We start from the raw sequence: 18755 nt of genomic DNA on the forward strand, positions 1-18755 counted from the left end.
CCTTGAATACTCAGAGAGCCTTGGAGGAGCAGGCCATGAATACTCAGAGAGCCTTGGAGGAGCAAGCCTTGAATACTCAGAGAGCCTTGGAGGAGCAAACCGAGATTCCGAGAAGCACTGCGTCTTCGGCGGGCTGCATTGCAGTACATCGCGCAATGCTTGATAGGGGATAAGGCGGATGAGTTTGCGCTTGTAGAGCTTGTGAACTCACGATGGCGTGCAGAGACTCCTCCGGATTCCCAGGAGGATCTGTTCAAGATGAGGGCCATGATTAACCACCATAAGTGGCCAAGAGAGGATCCGGCTCTCGAGCCTCGAGTGAACACGCCTGCAGCGTTGATTCACTACCGTCCTTTGGTTTTTCTGTTGGACCTCCTCTCTGATACTCAGCGAGAGCACATCGTTGAGTTGAGAGAGGTTCCGGGAAGACGAGCACCACAGATTCCAGTGAGGTCTGCGTCTAACTCAGCTCAGGAGTCTGTAACCCCGACGTCGGTCCCTCCATCTGGGCCTCAGCCAGGGGGAGGTCGACCTGACTTGGGCCCTACTAACCCTGCTGAATCCACATTGACCCTTAGGGGATTTGATGCCCATTTCCATCCGGACCGTCTTCGTGCCTTTGCGAACGAGGTACAGCATCCTGTCCCTATGGCTCCTGGGAGGGCCCCCATCCATTGAGTAAACGTGGAGGGGGGAGTGAAAAACTATTGTTTTCCCGAGTTTTTCACTAATCCTGCCCTTGAACAGGATATCCTGAATCTTCAGGAAGGGGCCTTGTGGAAAATCGCTGTTGGGATCCATCCTAAGCAGGCCCATCTCTATTCCAGGAGGCAATGGGACCTGCTATTGTATTACCTAGCTTTCCCACGGGTAATCGGACTTAGTGAGGTCGGGCTTGATCACACCATGAGTCCAGAGGTATGGAGACATCAGGAGGCTCTCCTGTATCGTCTCCTAGGCCTTGGTACCTTGGGAAAGGTACTGATAATGCATATCCGTGGATCCGATCGGGACCGTTTGGGCAAAGAGGTTTATCGTATTGTCCTTAAGGCATTGCGGGAGAAGTGCCTGGTGCATCAGAGGATCCATATCCATTGTTTCAGTGGAGACCTCCATGAAGTCCGTGAATGGACCCAAGCCTTCCCCCATTGCTACTTTGGGATAACAGGTCTTTGCAAGAACTTTTCCACAAAGCAGCGTGCCGCGGTCCGGGAGATCCCGCGGGATCGGCTCCTGTGGAGACTGATTCTCCCCATCTCAAGGTCCATCCAGACCAGGAGTATAATACTCCTGCCTATCTGGGTGATGTGGGCCAATTGGTGGCGACAATCCGGAGACCAACCTTACAGAGATTATGACTCTGACATTCGCCAATGGGCTGCGGCTTTATGGGTAGGCCCCCATTCCAGAGAACTTCATCCCTAGTTGGAACACTCATTGAAAAATAATTTTTTTATTGTTTTTTAATGAACTTCATCCCTCTGAGAGATAATGACTCACCAAATTTTATTTAAGAGGTATGAAATTGGAAACTTCCATATTAATGTCATGAAATTAACACAAACTGATTTCCATCATTTAATTTCATTAAGATGTATAGTTTGAATAACTGTTATCGTACTTATGATACGACTACAGAAGAATTTCTGTTTTGACCATATTTTAGTAGATATTTTTTATATTTGATAAGCGATACTTTTGCACCTGACTACCCAATATGGTAAAAGACTTGCAGGTGAAGGAATTATTTTGATTTCTAAAAATTTCCGCTGAGAAAATAAGAAATATCACTGGTGGATCATTTATGCACATATTAATTTTAAAAAAAAAGTTCAGTTATTCATGATCCAGGTTACTTCTGTGAAAATACTGATTCTAAGCCTGTGAAATACTGAATGTTTTGATCAGTTTCATATCTTGATTATTACATCTTTCCTGTTGGTGTGACGTTACTTTGTCCTGAGCATTCATATGATTCCTATCAGTACAGATCTTACGTCTTTCCTTCTGGTGTAACATTCTTTTGTATTGAGGAGTTATTCCTGTAACTCCTACCAGTACAGATGTTGAGATAATAGATGCTCAGGTATAACCACATTCTTTCAGGGAAGCGTTATGGGAGACCTTCTCTTATTAATTTATACTCATTACTTCATATCACAGGCTCTTTTTGCTCTAATAACAATCTGCTTTCCTACATTTTTTCAATTGCAGGAAGGATTACATGTGTGAAAAAATAAATTATTTCATACATACCCCCAAAGGGTACTGGTTAAGAATCAAGAATATTATTTTAATATAAACTTTGGCCATGCCATACTGTGGCAATAACATATATATACGTATACAGTGTATCGGCCAAGATCTGCCATTCTCGGATCTGGGCAGCAAAAAGTGGGGATCACTGTCACTAACGCTGCTCCGGATTCGGGGATTCTCCATACCTCATCCAACGCCATACCTGTGCAAGTACTCAACTGTAATTCGACACTGTATATTGACTGTTTCTCGATGTCAACCGGCGCCTATGGCTGGAGTGTCATCAGCCTTTTCGTGAGTATTACTAATTTTCCTTTTTTTCCTGTCTTGTCTCTCACTCTGTCTCTGACTCCGTTTCTCATTTTGTGTGCGTCTAACTTTCTTCTTTAAACTGTGCATAGTCAACGTTTTGCACTCTTTTCATTTCATGAAGAGCTCACAAACTCTTCAATAATAAAGGTCAAAAGTGTACTGGCGTAATTAGTTGTGAAAATCGTAATGGGTTTGGGGGACATTTTTATTTTACCCGGGTGGACTATATCCAACGTCACATTGGCAGGTGATGGTATCAAGAATTTTCTTGGGGTTTTAATAAAGAGCACATTGTAAGGCAAATACTAATGAAAAAACCATGAGGATTGGCAATTTTGTCATCAAATCAGAGGAGGCTTTCTTTGTGATAGTGATTTCCGAAGAGCTAACCCACACGCCCCCTTACTTAATGTACAGTCAACACAGGGCGGGTCTGAGCTTTTTGTGTACATCTTTTTGTTGTTTGAGTCACAGTAGATGGTTTTCCAGCTCTTTCCATTGCTGTGCTAAACATTTTATGAGGAACATTTCCAGTTCGAACTAGATATAAATATATTACATGCCATTATTTTGCCATCACAAATCAATTTTATCCTTTGAAAGTTGGATATTTTTCTGAAGATCACGACAAGTCCATTATGTATGCGAGGAGTGCATCCAAGCTTACCACTGCACAGGCATAAGTTTTGTTCGTACACTCTCACTTTGTTTTGTTTATTTCATTCATTGTTCGAAACAAAAGATAATTCCTGAAATAGGCACAAAATATTATGAATCAATGCTGAAACATTCTTTATGTACATACAGTTTATCCCTTCGTGGTGCGAGTTCACCCCAAAGTCACTATGGAACATTCCGCACTATGAGCCACACGATGATTGCGACGTCCACAGACGTAGTCTGCAAAGTTTTTATATCTCTAGTACACTATATATCAGTTTTCGATATGTTGAAGTTTCATTCTTGAACTCTGATTTAGTGAACCACAATAGGACGCTGCATTAATTTGGCCATATGTAGAATTGTCTCATCAGTCAAAGAAAGGTCTGTTTGAAAATTGTAGATCTATGTGTAGCAAGACACTAAGGCTTCAGATCTAAGTCTGTTCGCGCAGGTGTGTATGGACGTTGAGGCCGATAAGGGAATTTAATTGAGCATGCAGTCAACTTTAAAAGGCTAATTGGATTCAATTCAAAGCAATAAAGACAGGAAAATAAATATGTCTGGGGAGTGTTTCATCAACATTTTCATCCGACAAGTTGTCAGACCTGACATCTTTCTCTGATGTTGATTGGCTGAGAGGTACTGTTACTATGGTAATTGTCGGATAAAATGGGACTTGTCGGATAAAACGTCCGACAAGTCCTTTCATGAAACGCCCCCCAGGATTAGATAAAAGTGAAATATTTGTGAACCAAGCATCAGTGACAGAATGGACAACTCTCACCCAAGCATGAGCGACAATATTATGGGACTTGAATCGGATGTATTTCTGTCAGACATACAAGGTTAGGTAGGAGGATATTTCTATATTACACGGATCTTCCTGATGAGATTCTGCCACATGATAGTACCTCCCAAGTAGACCTACATGTAGGAGGCAAGCAAGGAATGGAAAGATTATCCACTGTCAGAAGTAGAAGTGATAGAAGCAGTACATCTCAAGCAAAGTTGGACGCTAATACAAGACAAGCAGAATATCTAATCAGGAGCCAGCACTTACAAAAAAAAGCAAGCTTTGGAAGAGCAAGCCTTGAATACTCAGAGAGCTTTGGAGGAGCAAGCCTTGAATACTCAGAGAGCCTTGGAGGAGCAAGACTTGAATATCAATATAAAGGGACCAGTACGATGTTGAAACAGAACTTAAAGGCACGTAATCAGCAAGATAAATGGAGCAAAATGTATGTTCGCTGGCTTCTTAAAGATACTTATCCCAAGTAGGGTGCTTATCTAAATTTTCAAAGACGGGTTCAGAGAAATGCTTTTATCTCTGAAATATTTGCTGGTGTGTTGAATGCTCGGAATATTGAGTGGTCAATCGAAGTATATGCACTATGTATCCCATAAAGCATGTGCGCTTTTCAATTCCTGCCGTGCTACAAATTGTTAGATGTAATGGGGGCGCTGAAATTAATAATATTACGAAGAGTTTTCAAGACGCAATGGACAACATTTTCAGTATTTCAATGTTATCATCGGACGTTTCATACATCAATATCAAGGAAGAGCCGCTTCTAGAGCTGACGACTTGTAAATGTACAAGGTCATATTGGTTTAAAACGGGCAAGAGGATGTGCCCTTGCACAACAAAAGCTAAGCTTTGTATAGCTTCTGTTTGTGTATTTGATAAATCACCAGAATCTTATCATGGTAGGTGGATTCTGGCATTCAAACATGATGAATTAGGCTTCAAATAAAGCATCTACTTGCTTAGTGCTTACAGAGTGTTCATAAAAATGACACTGAATATGCTTTAATAGGCTTTCTCACACACAATGGGGAGTATTCGAAAAGTAGAGAGAATTAGTTTGTAGCAGTATCTACTCGCTAACATCTTATTGTTACCTCAGACATTAGATTCGAATAGTCTTGACAACATACAATGTATGCAAACTCTCCATCTCTTGGAAAGTAAAAAAAAAAATAGTGAGAATTCATAGTTTACCAACCCCCCGAAATCATTTAATAGATACAAAGTGAATACATACATTATAACTAGCCAATCAGAGGGCTTGGTGGGCACTGTATTGTCAATCAAACCTAGGCAGAATGCGTCTACACTAAGGAGACTTACTGACAATTTGGTTTCTCTCACCAGTCTCTAGGTAAAGTCCATACATCATTCTGGCATTATGTATAGAGTGGAATGAGAAAACACTTAGGGATCTCAATGACTGGTCAAAGAATGGATGAAATGACCAGTCCAAAACTAGAATCTATGATAAATACAACAGAATTATGTAACACTATATGAACTAGTTGACTGGTCAAGAGACGAACTAGATGACCATTAGAATGTTGCATGCAAAATGCTAATTACAAAGGAATGAGCTACATACTTGATGGTCACTGCATTGGGAGGTATGTATGATGCATAGCACACTACACAAATTGACTCTGAATGGTCAAGCACTTGACACATTCATGGAAACAACTCCAAAGACAGTTTCTGGCCACATACACTTGACATATGTTGGATGAAGTACAGCATGATCATATGTCAGATGCTGACTCAGGATGGTCAGTCTCTGTACCCGTTGCTCGCTAGATGGCATAGAACAAGGCAACAGTGTAGGGACAGACTTGGGTCGGTCAACAAGCTTCAGATCCCCTAACCATGCCATGGCACAGGGAGTACAGCAAGGTTGCAGTGTAGGGAATGACTTACATGTAGGCCGGTCAAGCCCCACACCCACTGACCGCTCCATGGTAGACGGCGTAGAACACGGTCACAGTGCAGGGACTGACCTGGGCTGGTCAAGCTCTGGAACAGATGACCACTCCATCGTGATGTGCACCATGACAAACACAAAGAGGAAGGTGGAGAAGTCTTTGAGAGTTCCTTGAAAGAATCCTAGATATTGTTGGACCTGCTGTACGGTCGCTGGAGGAACTCCTCTGAAGGCAAGAAGGGCGGTTAGAATCCTGACAGGGCCACTTTGAACAGGTGCCTGCAATGAACAGATGAGATAAAAGGAGGGGAGGGGAATTAGAATCATCTGTTAAACTAAGATCTGGGCCCCGTCTTACAAAGAGTTATTATTGATCCAATCAATGACAACTCTATGGAAATCCATCAATGTCATGACTTTTTCTTCAGGAAATTGGCAAAACGTCCATTGTAAACAAAGGAGAACACACCAAATTGTCAAGAAATCAATGAACTTATGGATACACATTTTTATCTAGAATTTTTTTGGAACAAACATGCATTTTACCTGATGACTTTGCTGGCTTTTCATAGTTGTGATTGTTTGTTCAAAATTTCTTCTAGATATGGATGTATATCCATAAATTCATTGATTTCTTGACAATTTGGCGTGCTCTCCTTTGTTTACAAAGGACATTTTGCAAATTTCCTGTATAAGAATTATGACACTGATGGATTTCCATGGTTACGATCGTAACTCTTTGTAAGACGGGGCCCTGGAATCCTCTTTATTGGTGTGGCTGTAGCTTTACACTTTAAACATTGAATAAGATATTGTGGAGCGTTGTAGCCCAGTGGATTAGTCTTCTGACTTTGAAACAGAGGGTCATGGGTTCGAATCCAAACCATGGCGTAATTTCCTTCAGCAAGGAATTCATCCACGTTGTGCTGCACTCAACCCAGGTGAGATGAATGGGTACCTTTATTCCTTGAAATGCCACCGCGCTGTAAAAGACTGCAGGGCTAAAACCAGGGTAATAACATCCAAGTCCTTTGGAAGCGCATAGGGACGTTATGTCATAATGTGATATACGCTATACAAGAACTGTGTTATTATTATTATTATTATGTACAGTGTATTGCAAAAATGTGGGCCCGGAGTTTTCATGACACATGAACAAACTATGACTGTATTTGAATAGTTCAATTTGAATTATTATAAGGCAAATAATGTATTTATACCCCTCCAAAAGTTTGAAGGGGGTATACAAGCATAGGAATAAGCACACTATTCGGCAGTGTCTGTTGCAAATCTTGCGGATTGAACTACTCCTTAAGTTTCCGCCAAATGCTCATGAGACTTTGTTCACACATATGGTCTTGGGATGAAGTCGTTAAGACATATGATTGAAATGTGTCAGGTACTGCATTTCCATGGCAACAGATTATGACAATACATCACAAAGAAATCTTGCATAGCAGTCTAATTACTCAGCTTTGCCCAATGGTCATGAGACTTGGCTGGCGCATGATTTGGTCTTTGAGCAAAGACATGCAAGATACATTTTTGCAAGTGAGAGAAACAACATAGTACATCTTACAAAACAATGAAGAATATCAACATTGAAATTATTATCATTCATCTAACATTCCGACATTAAACTAAACGTACCTTTAGTCCATACATTAATTATTATGTCATGACTGTAAAAAAAGATTCATAAAATGGTGATGGTATATAAACATACCTGCTCTACTCCAATGAAAAACAGCAGTATTTCTGTTGCTAAGAATAATACAATGATGGACTGAAAAGGAGAAACAAGAAAGAAGTCAACTTTAATAGAAGGATAGATGAAAATTTACCCATGAAATACAATTTTTTTTCAAACATTATCAAGATTAATGGCTAACATGCAATGTGAGAGGAAGGCTGTTCTCCTGTCCAATCTCCATATCAAAGAAGGGTCAATAATTCATTCAGAAATACATGTAGCTTATGTCCACATGACCATGAAATATTAACTGTTCTTAAACACACAGAGGCATCCAGCTCCTTGTATCTTAGAGCAAGGACTTGGAAATTTGCATGTCAACGTAGTGGCCTGCTACACAGTAAAGTCTTTTAAAGGTCTTGTGTATGCATCGCCTCCTCTCCTTCACCCTACATTGAGATCAAGAATTGGTGAAGAGTGATTATTCTGTTGACCGATATTTAGGACACACACTCATTTTCATATACTAGTAAGTAGAAATATCACATGTGAGAGGGATCATCCATATAACGCTTTTTGGAAATCATTTTTGTATCAGTATCAATGAAATACTGTATAACTAAGAGGAGGGGGGGACTCCATGTCCAAAATAAATGACCATTTTCCTTTTTGCATTGTTTATCAATTCTGAGATACCATACCTCAGCTGTTTGAAAGTTACGGATGACTGGAGCTCCTTTCTAAGGCAATAAATGAACATCAATGAGAATTTGGTGTACATGTATATCATTTAGCACAAGAAAGGATCACCAGTCGTTCGTAAAGTCGCTCATAACTTAGGAAAAGCTTTGCGATACACCCACCTGTCCGTGGATTAGGTTGACAAGCCAGAGCCTGGTGATGACTGCTAAGAGAATAAACACCAAAGTCTGGAGGGAGACTACACTCTGGACGGATGGGTCGACAGCTTTGGACTGGCGATTCTGATCTTCAGAGGACTGCGTCCTGGTTTGTGAAGAAATTCCTTCCATAAAACCATAATCCTGGCTGATATCTCGAGGTATAGGTTCCGGTTCTACCGGTGACTCTGTACTGCTGCCCGGTGATTCCTGAAATCTAATAAAATGTTTAAATAATAACATTTTGAGTAACGATGGAGAGAAAATACATTTTGGTTTGTTAAGAAATACTGTCACAAAATCTGAATCTTGACCAATTTCTCAAGGTACAGAATCCTCTATCAAATGGAGACATGGTATGAAGACATTTACAATACACTATGTGATGCTACACTTAAGGGAAGACCATACATCATAATAAATGCTTATAGGCCTACTAAAACCTGTCCCACATAACTGATTACAATGAGTTAAGTTTAATTTTATTTTGTCCAGGTAATCATTCAAATACCAAACAATTATTAGGTCATTATGTCTGTACCCTGTTACAATATCATATAAGACTCAATCAATTGTAGAATCACACAACATAGCAAACCAAGTCCAAAAAAGTTTTGATCAAAGGGAAATAAGTATAGCCATTTATGTTCCAGGATTCTTTCATTTTGAATAACAATTAATGAACTATTCAATGAAAATTAATCCAATGCATATTAAAAAGGAGTCAAAAAGATAGACGAATCATATATATATAATGAAAACAAATGAATTAACAAAATTGATTAACGCAACATTAACAAATGAGCGAGTGATAAATGATACGCAAATAAATAACTGAATGGAAGAATAAAACATATAAGGAGCATCAATTAATTCAATAGTTATTTAAAACCATACATTGTATCTGACCTACCTATCAGTATGATGACAAGTTTGACAACCCAATGCATGATGGGAAGGTAAAGATGACTTGGATGAGTGAGTCTGAGAATCTCCATCTTCTGGTTTTCCTGTTGAGGCCTTTTGCTCTTCTAAAAAATGTAACAGACAGATTTTGGAGTTTATCACAGGGTCAAAGAGGAAGAAGAAAAGGGTAATATGGATATATATCATTAACACTCTGTGTGACAAAATACTGTTATGGTACATGTACCTGTACTCATATACCAGAATTTATTCTTTGTTAGTTTTAAAATTTGTATTTGATTTTTACTCATCATCAATACCAAGGAAGAATTAGGGGGTGTTGCAAGAAAATATTTGCGATCAATTGCAAATATTCTGTTGCAATTTTACAACTGATAGATCAATGTCAGCTGTAGCAAATCATATAGACTTCTTGTTTCAAGGAGCAGATTAGCAATCAATCACTAATTTGTAATTAACTACAAGACATATGATTGATTTAGGGACCAAAAATATACTTGCAATTGATCGCAAGTTTCTTGCAACACCCCATTAGACAGACCCAAACATGTCCCAAAAAAAAGGATATTAAGATTCTCTGTTATTTTTTTGCAAAGGCAAACTATTTGTATTATTGATGAAAATGATATTCTCCTGTTTCGATACCCATTATGATATAACTAGATTTTAATTCGTCATGCGGGCGAATTAGGTGGTCTGTCGTAGACAGACAAATACTAGTAGATAAACATACATAATTATTTAACAAATGAGTAGATATAAGATTGAAAGATAAATAGACAGTCAGATAGACATACATATTTAAACAGAAACACATAAGAAAGATAGATAAACATACATAATAATTGAAACACATAAATATATATTAAATTGAAAGATAAATGGATCGATAGACAGATAGACAAATTCAAACAGATAGATATACGATAGATAGATAGAACATAGCTAGATAGAAAATAGATAGATAGAGAGACAGACATACAGATAGAGAGATAGAAAGAAAGATAGATAGTTAGATAAATATATCATGTAGGTAGATAGATAGATATAGATAGACAGATAGATAGACAGATATATAGATAGAGAGAGAAAGAGCGAGAGACAGACAAATAGATTGATATAGAAAGATAGACATTTTCAAACAGATAGATATTAGAGAAATAGATAGATAGATAGATAGATGGATAGATAGATAGACATATTTAAACAGATATATATATATATTAGACAGAGAGAGAGAGAGATCGATAGATAGACAGATAGATAGATATACTGTAGGTCTACAATATAGACAGACAGACATATGGATAGATAGATAGAGTGAGAGAGAGAGAGACATATTCAAACAGATAGATATATATTAGACAGAGAGATAGATAGATATGTCATGTAGGTAGATAGATAGATTTTAAAATAGACAGCGGATAGATAGACGGATATGATTAGATATCAAAAAAGTAATTATAATCTGTTTTATTTTGCAATATTTTAACTATTATTTATTAGAATTCTTATTATTGATCGTGCGCAAGTAAAAAATCATGTTCACCCGCGGTCTCGAACCCCTGCCCGCATGATTGAATGAGATGCAAGTCTGACGCCTAACCGATTGAGCTAGAATATTTCCCATAGACTTTACACGTAAGGAAAATACGAGAATCTCAAATCCAATTATGCAAGTGAAATACGGGCATGATCCCGACATCTGATTGAAAAATAAAGGCAACATTCCGAAAGCTTAGAATCTCAGCTACCACATACTAAAAGCTCAGGGATAACTGACACGAAAAAATGGAGATATGACTCACGAAATAAAGGAATGTAGAATCTAGTTTTGAGAAAAAGTCATGTCCCATAGAGATTACACGCAAAATGAGTAAAAATGACACGCCTTTATTATTTGCAATTTTTGAGGATGATCCGTTTATTAAAATGAAAAATAAAGGCAATAACTCAGAAAGAGTAAGACCTATTAAGCTACAACATATCGAAAATTTGGCAAAATTTGATCAGTATTCACGGAGTTAGAGCCAAATTTGCATAATTATAATGACGTCATAACATGCAAAATGGATATTTTGACTTCCGACGCCATTTTGATGACGTCATAATATACGTTAGGGTCAAATGAGACATGAAATCATATGTATGATTCATATTCTATCGAAATATGAAAAAAAAATTGGGGTCCCCGTTCGTTCTGAAGAGCTACAGTGAATTTTTAATAGGCATGTTTTTGCCCATATAGAGCCTACATGTATGGAAAGAGCTCGCGCGCACGCGTGCTGCAAACTTGAATGGGTGCTCATTCCCTCATTAATGATCGTAGAGAGCTGATCGAGGTATCAATTTGATCAGAATTATATCAATAATAGATACGCATAGAAAAATCGATTATCAGTTATGTAGATATGATCAAATTAAGAATTTTACAAAATGGCGTGTAGATGACGTCATCATGACCAGGTGGGTGTTTCATAAAGCTGTTCGTAAGATACGAATGACTTTACGCACGACTGGTGATCCTTTCTTGTGCTATGCGACATCCCTATGTAATTGAGTTATGACCTAAGAACAGGTTCCAGTCGTGCGTAAAGTCGTTTGTAACTTTACGAACGGCTTTATGAAACACCCACCTGGTGACCTTGAAAAGCTACGTATGCCGTCTCTATGATGAACTCTATACATGACAAAAAATTCAGCAAAATTGATCCAGCCGATTCGGAGAAAACTTGGCGACAAACGTAGGTGCAAAAAATAAATAAATAAAGAAAGAAAGAAAATTCTGACGAAATTAAGAGGTGATCTGTCATAGACAGACCACCTAATAAGGGTCATGCATAGATGAGAAAAAAGTTTCACATTTTCACATCACATCTGAACAAGGCTTTACTCACAATAGAAGTAGAACCTAACCAACAAGAAAATCAAGAAGATATTGCATAAATTATTTTAGAAGGAAGCAATTATCTTATATCACATTTCCTTGCAATCTCATTTTACAAACAAATACTGTTGTTATCTTGGATCAAATTCCCATAAAAAAACTGTCCCGTTAACTCTTCATTTTTTTCCTGCTAGGATATGGTCAAACTGAATAGACCAGTTCGTAGTTACTTCATGGACAATTTTGGTCAAATGACCTTTCGTTTCTGTCATTATGATAGGCAAATTTCAAAGCAAGATAATACGTAAGCATGCCTTACATAGCAGGATGAAGAAATTGAATGGACCAGGTGACTAGAATAGCACATCAATGAACACTCTATGAAGGTATTTGTTGCATTTCTACTTTGAATGCATATTATAGCATGTTGTACAATGAACTTGGCAAACTGTGAAATACCAGTCGTTCGTGGACGCATTGTTGCTTTTGTGGATGTAAATGAAAAACACAATTCAAAAGAATATATGAATAATCAAGACATCAAAGTTGGTGCTTATCTCATTAAATTTCAAACCACCATGTCACTTTAGTACCAAATTATACCTTCCTCATGCGCAGGATCTTCTGATCAGGTGCAAAGTGGAACTACGAACTGGCTTATTGATACCAGCAATGTTCCAGACCTGCCCTCAGATTTCAGACCACATTGAATTTGATCCCGGACTAGCTGACAGTTTTTATCACAGAAACCAGGGGAAAATTACGCAAGGGCTTGGGGGATTTCACCCATTAAAATGATTAAGAGAGCCCTGGAAAATTCTCATTCACTGCAAGGTTAAAGCTTCTCTGATGTAGCAGATTTATGCAGTAGGTTGTGAGAAGTAGCCCCTGAAACAGGGTTGGGCTCAATTACTTTCTTCAATAACAATTACAATTATGTAATTGAAGAAATGTTCAATTACAATTACTTTTCAATCAAATTACTTTTTTTTTCGATTACAAATTACCAATTACTTTTGTAAGTTACAATTACAATTTCAATTACTTTCTATAAAAGTCAGAATTGAAATCAATTTGCATTCTGTATGCTGTATTAGCACCACCTACATGTATTTCAACATAATTCTAAGTTACAGAGAAACTGACAAGATGAAGGTTTATGTTAAAGAGCACCGATTCTGCCTATTAATTTTTATGTACTCTTTGACGCTGAAGCAGTTGATATGAAAAAGGTCATGAAATTAAATCATAAATTAAGTAAGTTTATTGTAAAGTAATTGATTGTAATTACAAAGTAATTGAAGTCAAATACATTTTTTCAATTACATATACTTTCTCTTTCAAAATTTCAAATACAATTACAATTAATCATAAAATGTAATTAATCAATTACCTTGTAATTGAGCCCAACTCTGCCCTGAAAAAAAAAAAAATCAAAATTATTTTTACGTCTGACAGAAGCTTGCTGGCAGCTCAGCTCTGGAAACAGCCTTCAGAAATCATCAAAGGCAATACGTGACCACATGACTTGAGATGCCAAACAAACTGAGAAAGGTTGTGGTTAACTTACACTTATGAGAGGTTTGACTTAAGGGGCTTTCACAATCGCTCTTGCGACCATCTGTGATCATTTGGTCACAATATGTTGCACACAATCGCAACGGATGTAAGCAGTCGCACCACCAATTGTGAAAGGGGCTTTACACGACCAGTCACATTTCTTTAATTCACCATTACAACATAAAAACAGAGAATAGGTTCAGTGAACCAAATCTATTTTTCTGTGCTTTTATAGTGTAATTAGTGAGTTAAAGGATTGTGGCAGGTACATGTAGAGGTCCTGTACTACAAAATAATGACTAACTTTACCTGATTTTTGGGGTTGTAATATAGCTGCACCTTGGCCAAGGTCTGGAGATTCATCAACTGTACTTTGAACAGATGATCCTACATTACCAGAGTCACAAGGAATATCCTCTTGCTCTTGAGCTGCAGGAAGGTGGAGTAGGGTGGAGGGGGTGAGGCAAAGAAGATCATATGAGGGTGCATTCAATTGATTTTCAATGTAAAATGTTGGTAAAGAGTAAATAATGTGGATTACACTTTAGTATCATCTGACATTTCAATCTTACACAATTTGGCTTAACTTTCTTTCCTCTGTACCATTTTAACTAATTCTTTTTCAGTGCATCCTAGAAAAAATGCAACTGAGTCTGAGAATTATTGATTTATCATTAACAAAATCACAAATACGTTGTACTATATACAAATGACCTATCAATCATTGTAAAGCTTAGAATCTTCTTTCATTGGACTAACTTCAGGCGATGGTTCGTATAGGCTCCAGAGCCACTCCACTACACTTCACTACCGCTACCCTCCGCTCCATCTATCCAAACCATCGGGGAACAAAAATTATCTCTGAAAAAACCAGTGACAAACTGCGTCACTTTATGGTACAAAAAGCAACATATGACAAAAAAATACATTAAGCTTACCCTACAGTGAAGTCCTAAACATTCCATCGGACACAGACTCACTCCTTGCCCTTTCTTGTAAACCGGTTCTCAGTTCATCACACATATCAAATTCTCTGCCGAATCGAAAACGGCGAACAAGAATTGCGCATGCGCAGTGATCGTGGGTCAGGCACATGAATATTCATGAGGATTCCAAAAGATCGAGATCTCATAAATCAATATGCAAATGACGAAACTTTCGACTTTTCATATTTTTCAAAAGCCTTCCCACAGACTGCACATTCCTTATCCACCAAGATTTCTGAGATTGGGTGAACTGAATTAATAAAGGGAGTTGAAATATTGCGCAATCCCTAAACTTTTAAGTTTGTTGACTTCATTTACTTATGAATATTCATGCGACTGACCCACGACCACCGCGCAATTCGCCATTTTCTATTCGGCAGAGACTACGTGTGATGAACTGAGAACCGGCTTCAAATCACTGATTTGAGACATTTACAAGAAAGGGCAAGGAGTGAGTCTGTGTCCGATGGAAAGTTTAGTCACTGTAGAGCAAACTATTTTTTGTCATGAATTGTTGCCTTTTGTACCATAAAGTGACACAGTTTGTCTCTGGTTTTTGAGAGATAATTTTTGTTCCCCGATGGTTCTGATAGGTGGAGCGGAGGGTAGCGGTAGTGAAGTGTAGTGTAGTGCCATAGTGGAGCCTATACGAACCATCACCTAAGGTAGCATGTCATTAAAGGCAATGTAGATCTACTATATGAGGTATCTAACATGTCTAACTAAGGGCAGGCCCCGGCCCCTTGAACCGGTTCCCATCAAATTTGGGTTGTGAGTAATTTTCATCATGCCCTGCCGAGGCTGGTATAAAAGCTCAGTCTGGGTCACTTATTCAATGAACATGGTACTCCATGTGTGGCAAAATAAGGTTGGCAATGTTTGGCTTATTTCCTCTTTTTCTTAAGAACAAATGCTTGATTGTTTGACACTGTCAGATTCCATTACAGCTAATCATCATATAACTTGGCTCTTAAGTAAATTTGATACGTTTAATTTTTTTTTTCTAAATTAAAAATAGATATTGAAAAAAAATGAAAATTTTCTTGCCATATTTAATACTTTCCACCAATAGAGGGCGCACACAAACAAATGCCCAAAATTCAAGTTTATAAGCGCTCTGGTGAATACAAAAATTATTCCCAAGTCACTAATGAAAAATAAATTGCAACTCTATGGAAATTAGTATTTTTGGTCACAAAAGTGTTATTTTAATGATTTTTTAAGTGTGTGTTGTGTACTGCATTGGCATACCATAGTCCTACCTGTAGATTCCCTACAGGCAGGATGGTTGCAGTGAGCATGTGGTCTGGGGCCTATTTCATGAAATGGTCTTCGGTAGAACCGCTCTACGTAGGAACGAGATATCGCTCAACTGTTTCACAAAGCCAATTTGGGCGATACGAAGAATGGTCCTTGGGCTTGGAAAGACACCTCCAGACAATCTTTCTAAGTAATCCTATCTCGGAAGAATGGTCCTAGGACGTTCCTACGTAATCGTATCGCTCATCTCGTCATGAAACAGGCCCCAGGCCCCTTGGCCTGGGTCACCCAAGGGTTCATTACACGCCGCCGCGCACAGAAAAATCAAGCCATAGGCATAGCTAAGTCTAGACCAAAAGGTTCGGTCTCTGTTATGTTGGTTGTTCAGCTGAACTCCGTTGGCTTCACTCACCAAATACAGAGACCGAAGTTCTAGCGCGATCTGTACAGGGGACTCAATGGCCATATGTTTATGTGTATTAAGTTCGGATAAAACAGGGCAGTGAAGTTGTGCGACAGCCGAGGTAAGTCACTGTTTTTGCTCCTTTTAACTTGATTTTCCCCGTTTTTTGGCAATTAATGCCAAGACTCAAGAGGGAATATTAATTTGCATTTCGGTCGCGTTAATTTTCAAAAGTTTGATTCATTATTGAAGAGCCCCGACGGGGGGATTTTGCATTGTAAGTCCCCTAATGGTGGCTGCACAATAGCGAGCCGTCTGTGTATGAGGAGAAATTTAAAAAATAAAAAAATGTTTAAAAACTCCTCGAAACAGACGGCTGCCAGCTGTCTAAGCTAAGTCTAACCCAGCGGGAGCCCAGAAGCTCACAGTGTATTCTACCATTGCCACCGGACAAGGGTGATTTATGGTCTAAATATTTCTCCAAATGAATTGTGAAAACAAAAAGTGTACAATTACCACGATTATATGGATGAAGGTCTAGCGAGTGGCAGATTCCTGACATCTGAGCACAGTCTGGAACCTCAAAAAAACGAAAAGTTCTCTGCTTCTACCCCGTCTCGATCGGCCATTTTTGTTAAAAATCGTAACAAAACGGCCGATCGAGACTGGGTAGAAGGAGAGAACTTTTGGTTTTTTTGAGGTTCCAGACTGTGCTCAGATGTCAGGAATCTGCCACTCGCTAGACCTTCATCCATATAATCGTGGTAATTGTACACTTTTTGTTTTCACAATTCATTTGGAGAAATATTTAGACCATAAATCACCCTTGTTCGGTGGCAATGGTAGAATACACTGTGAGCTTCTGGGCTCCCGCCCGCTGCGCGGGCGGGAGCTCTCTGGGTTAAGCTAAGTCGTGTGTTGTGGGATCCCAGCACGCGCGACCCACTACTAGTTAGAAATCCACTGGCACTGCCAAACGCGGTTCATGGTGCGAGGTTAGTATACAAATACTAACCTTAAGTTGCAATACGTGTGAGTGGGCCTGGGCCGGGTACGTACGTTAACGTTTATACTGAGCACTGAGCTCGTGTGCGAGTGGCATTCATCGAACTAACCCAGGGATCTCCGCCCGCCGCGCCTCCGGCCCGCTTCGCGAGGCGGAGCTCCCTGGGTTAGCATCGAACGAGACTGAAGTCATCATTACCGCCAGTCCAGCCGCTCGATGTTTCACGGGATCCCGCTCGAGCCTCTTCAACTGCTCAGGAGGAAAACATAAAAAAATAAACACATATTCTATTTACTTACATCTGTTTTTCAGCCTTTCAATTCGTTTGAATCGATCCTCAGAACTCTCAAGTAGCTTCTTCCTTCTAGCTTCTCGTCTTTTGGCGGCGTCCATGTCGAGTAAAAGCGAATTTAGCTCAAGTTGACCTCAGGCTCAACGTCGGGTCCAATATACCAAACAGAACGGATAGTCTTCATTCAGGCTAGGCGCGCGTGGGCCGCAGATTTTTAATGTATGTACACCCGGTATGTACATTATATTGTGCACAATATCATCAGAAAAAGCAACCATTTTTTTTCTTTAAATTGATTCCAAGTAATATTTTACTGATCTATACTTACTAAAATAGGCATGCCCTAAATATTTTTAAGTAAGTCTGAAATGAGTGAAAGTGCATGGTGCGATTGAAAAGGCTACCTTTCTACAATAGATTCTGTACGTTTAACATGTGATGATAAGAAATATCTCACATATTCAATAATGTATTATTGATCAATATACTTAATCAATACTTCTACAGGAAGTATAACAGGAAATCATATGTTTACCAACTCCAACTTTCTTAAGAAAATATTACTAATTCTTCTTCCAGCCAAACTTCTGACGCTGCCGGGGCGCTGCCGGCGTGACGCACACATATTCACAGGGGCGGATCCAGGATTTTCAAAAAGGAGGGGGCACATTATTTCGGAGGGAAAATCTGACAAGCAAAAAAAAGAAGGTTTTTACCAAAAAATAAGGATATTTTGTACCAAAAAAAAAATGACGCTAAAAAAAAAGAAGTCTTCACTTTCAAAAGAGCTATAGGGGCACACCTCTGTTACATTACAAATTTTAATTTTGCTTCTCAAAAAGGGGGAGGGCACGGGCCGGCTGTGCCCCCCCCCCTGGA

The 18755-nt window shown here is 38.8% G+C and overlaps 2 protein-coding genes across 3 annotated transcripts; one reads left to right on the plus strand and one right to left on the minus strand.

Annotated features, from left to right (window-relative positions):
* The first annotated feature begins 258 nt into the window (after positions 1 to 258).
* LOC135157542 (uncharacterized) lies at positions 259 to 1425 on the plus strand. Its single transcript, XM_064113473.1, has 2 exons — positions 259 to 630; positions 748 to 1425. The coding sequence occupies exons 1-2, from the start codon at positions 259 to 261 to the stop codon at positions 1423 to 1425; spliced, it is 1050 nt and encodes a 349-aa protein (XP_063969543.1).
* Positions 1426 to 5067: 3642 nt separating this feature from the next.
* On the minus strand, positions 5068 to 18058 carry LOC129281422 (uncharacterized). Of its 2 annotated transcripts, XM_064113298.1 has the most exons (7): positions 17884 to 18058; positions 14239 to 14358; positions 9469 to 9586; positions 8520 to 8772; positions 7690 to 7749; positions 6040 to 6242; positions 5068 to 5954 (listed from the first exon to the last, which is right to left on the minus strand). In XM_064113298.1, exons 1-7 carry the CDS (start codon positions 17975 to 17977, stop codon positions 5903 to 5905), a joined length of 900 nt encoding a protein of 299 aa, XP_063969368.1. In that variant the 5' UTR covers positions 17978 to 18058; the 3' UTR covers positions 5068 to 5902. The 2 variants fall into 2 exon arrangements, with proteins under 2 accessions (XP_063969368.1, XP_063969369.1); XM_064113299.1 differs by lacking the exon at positions 5068 to 5954 and having other exon boundaries at positions 5970 to 6242; positions 17884 to 18012.
* Positions 18059 to 18755: the final 697 nt, after the last annotated feature.

This window comes from Lytechinus pictus, chromosome 18 (genome assembly GCF_037042905.1).
Source record: "Lytechinus pictus isolate F3 Inbred chromosome 18, Lp3.0, whole genome shotgun sequence".
Lineage (NCBI taxonomy): Eukaryota > Metazoa > Echinodermata > Echinoidea > Temnopleuroida > Toxopneustidae > Lytechinus > Lytechinus pictus.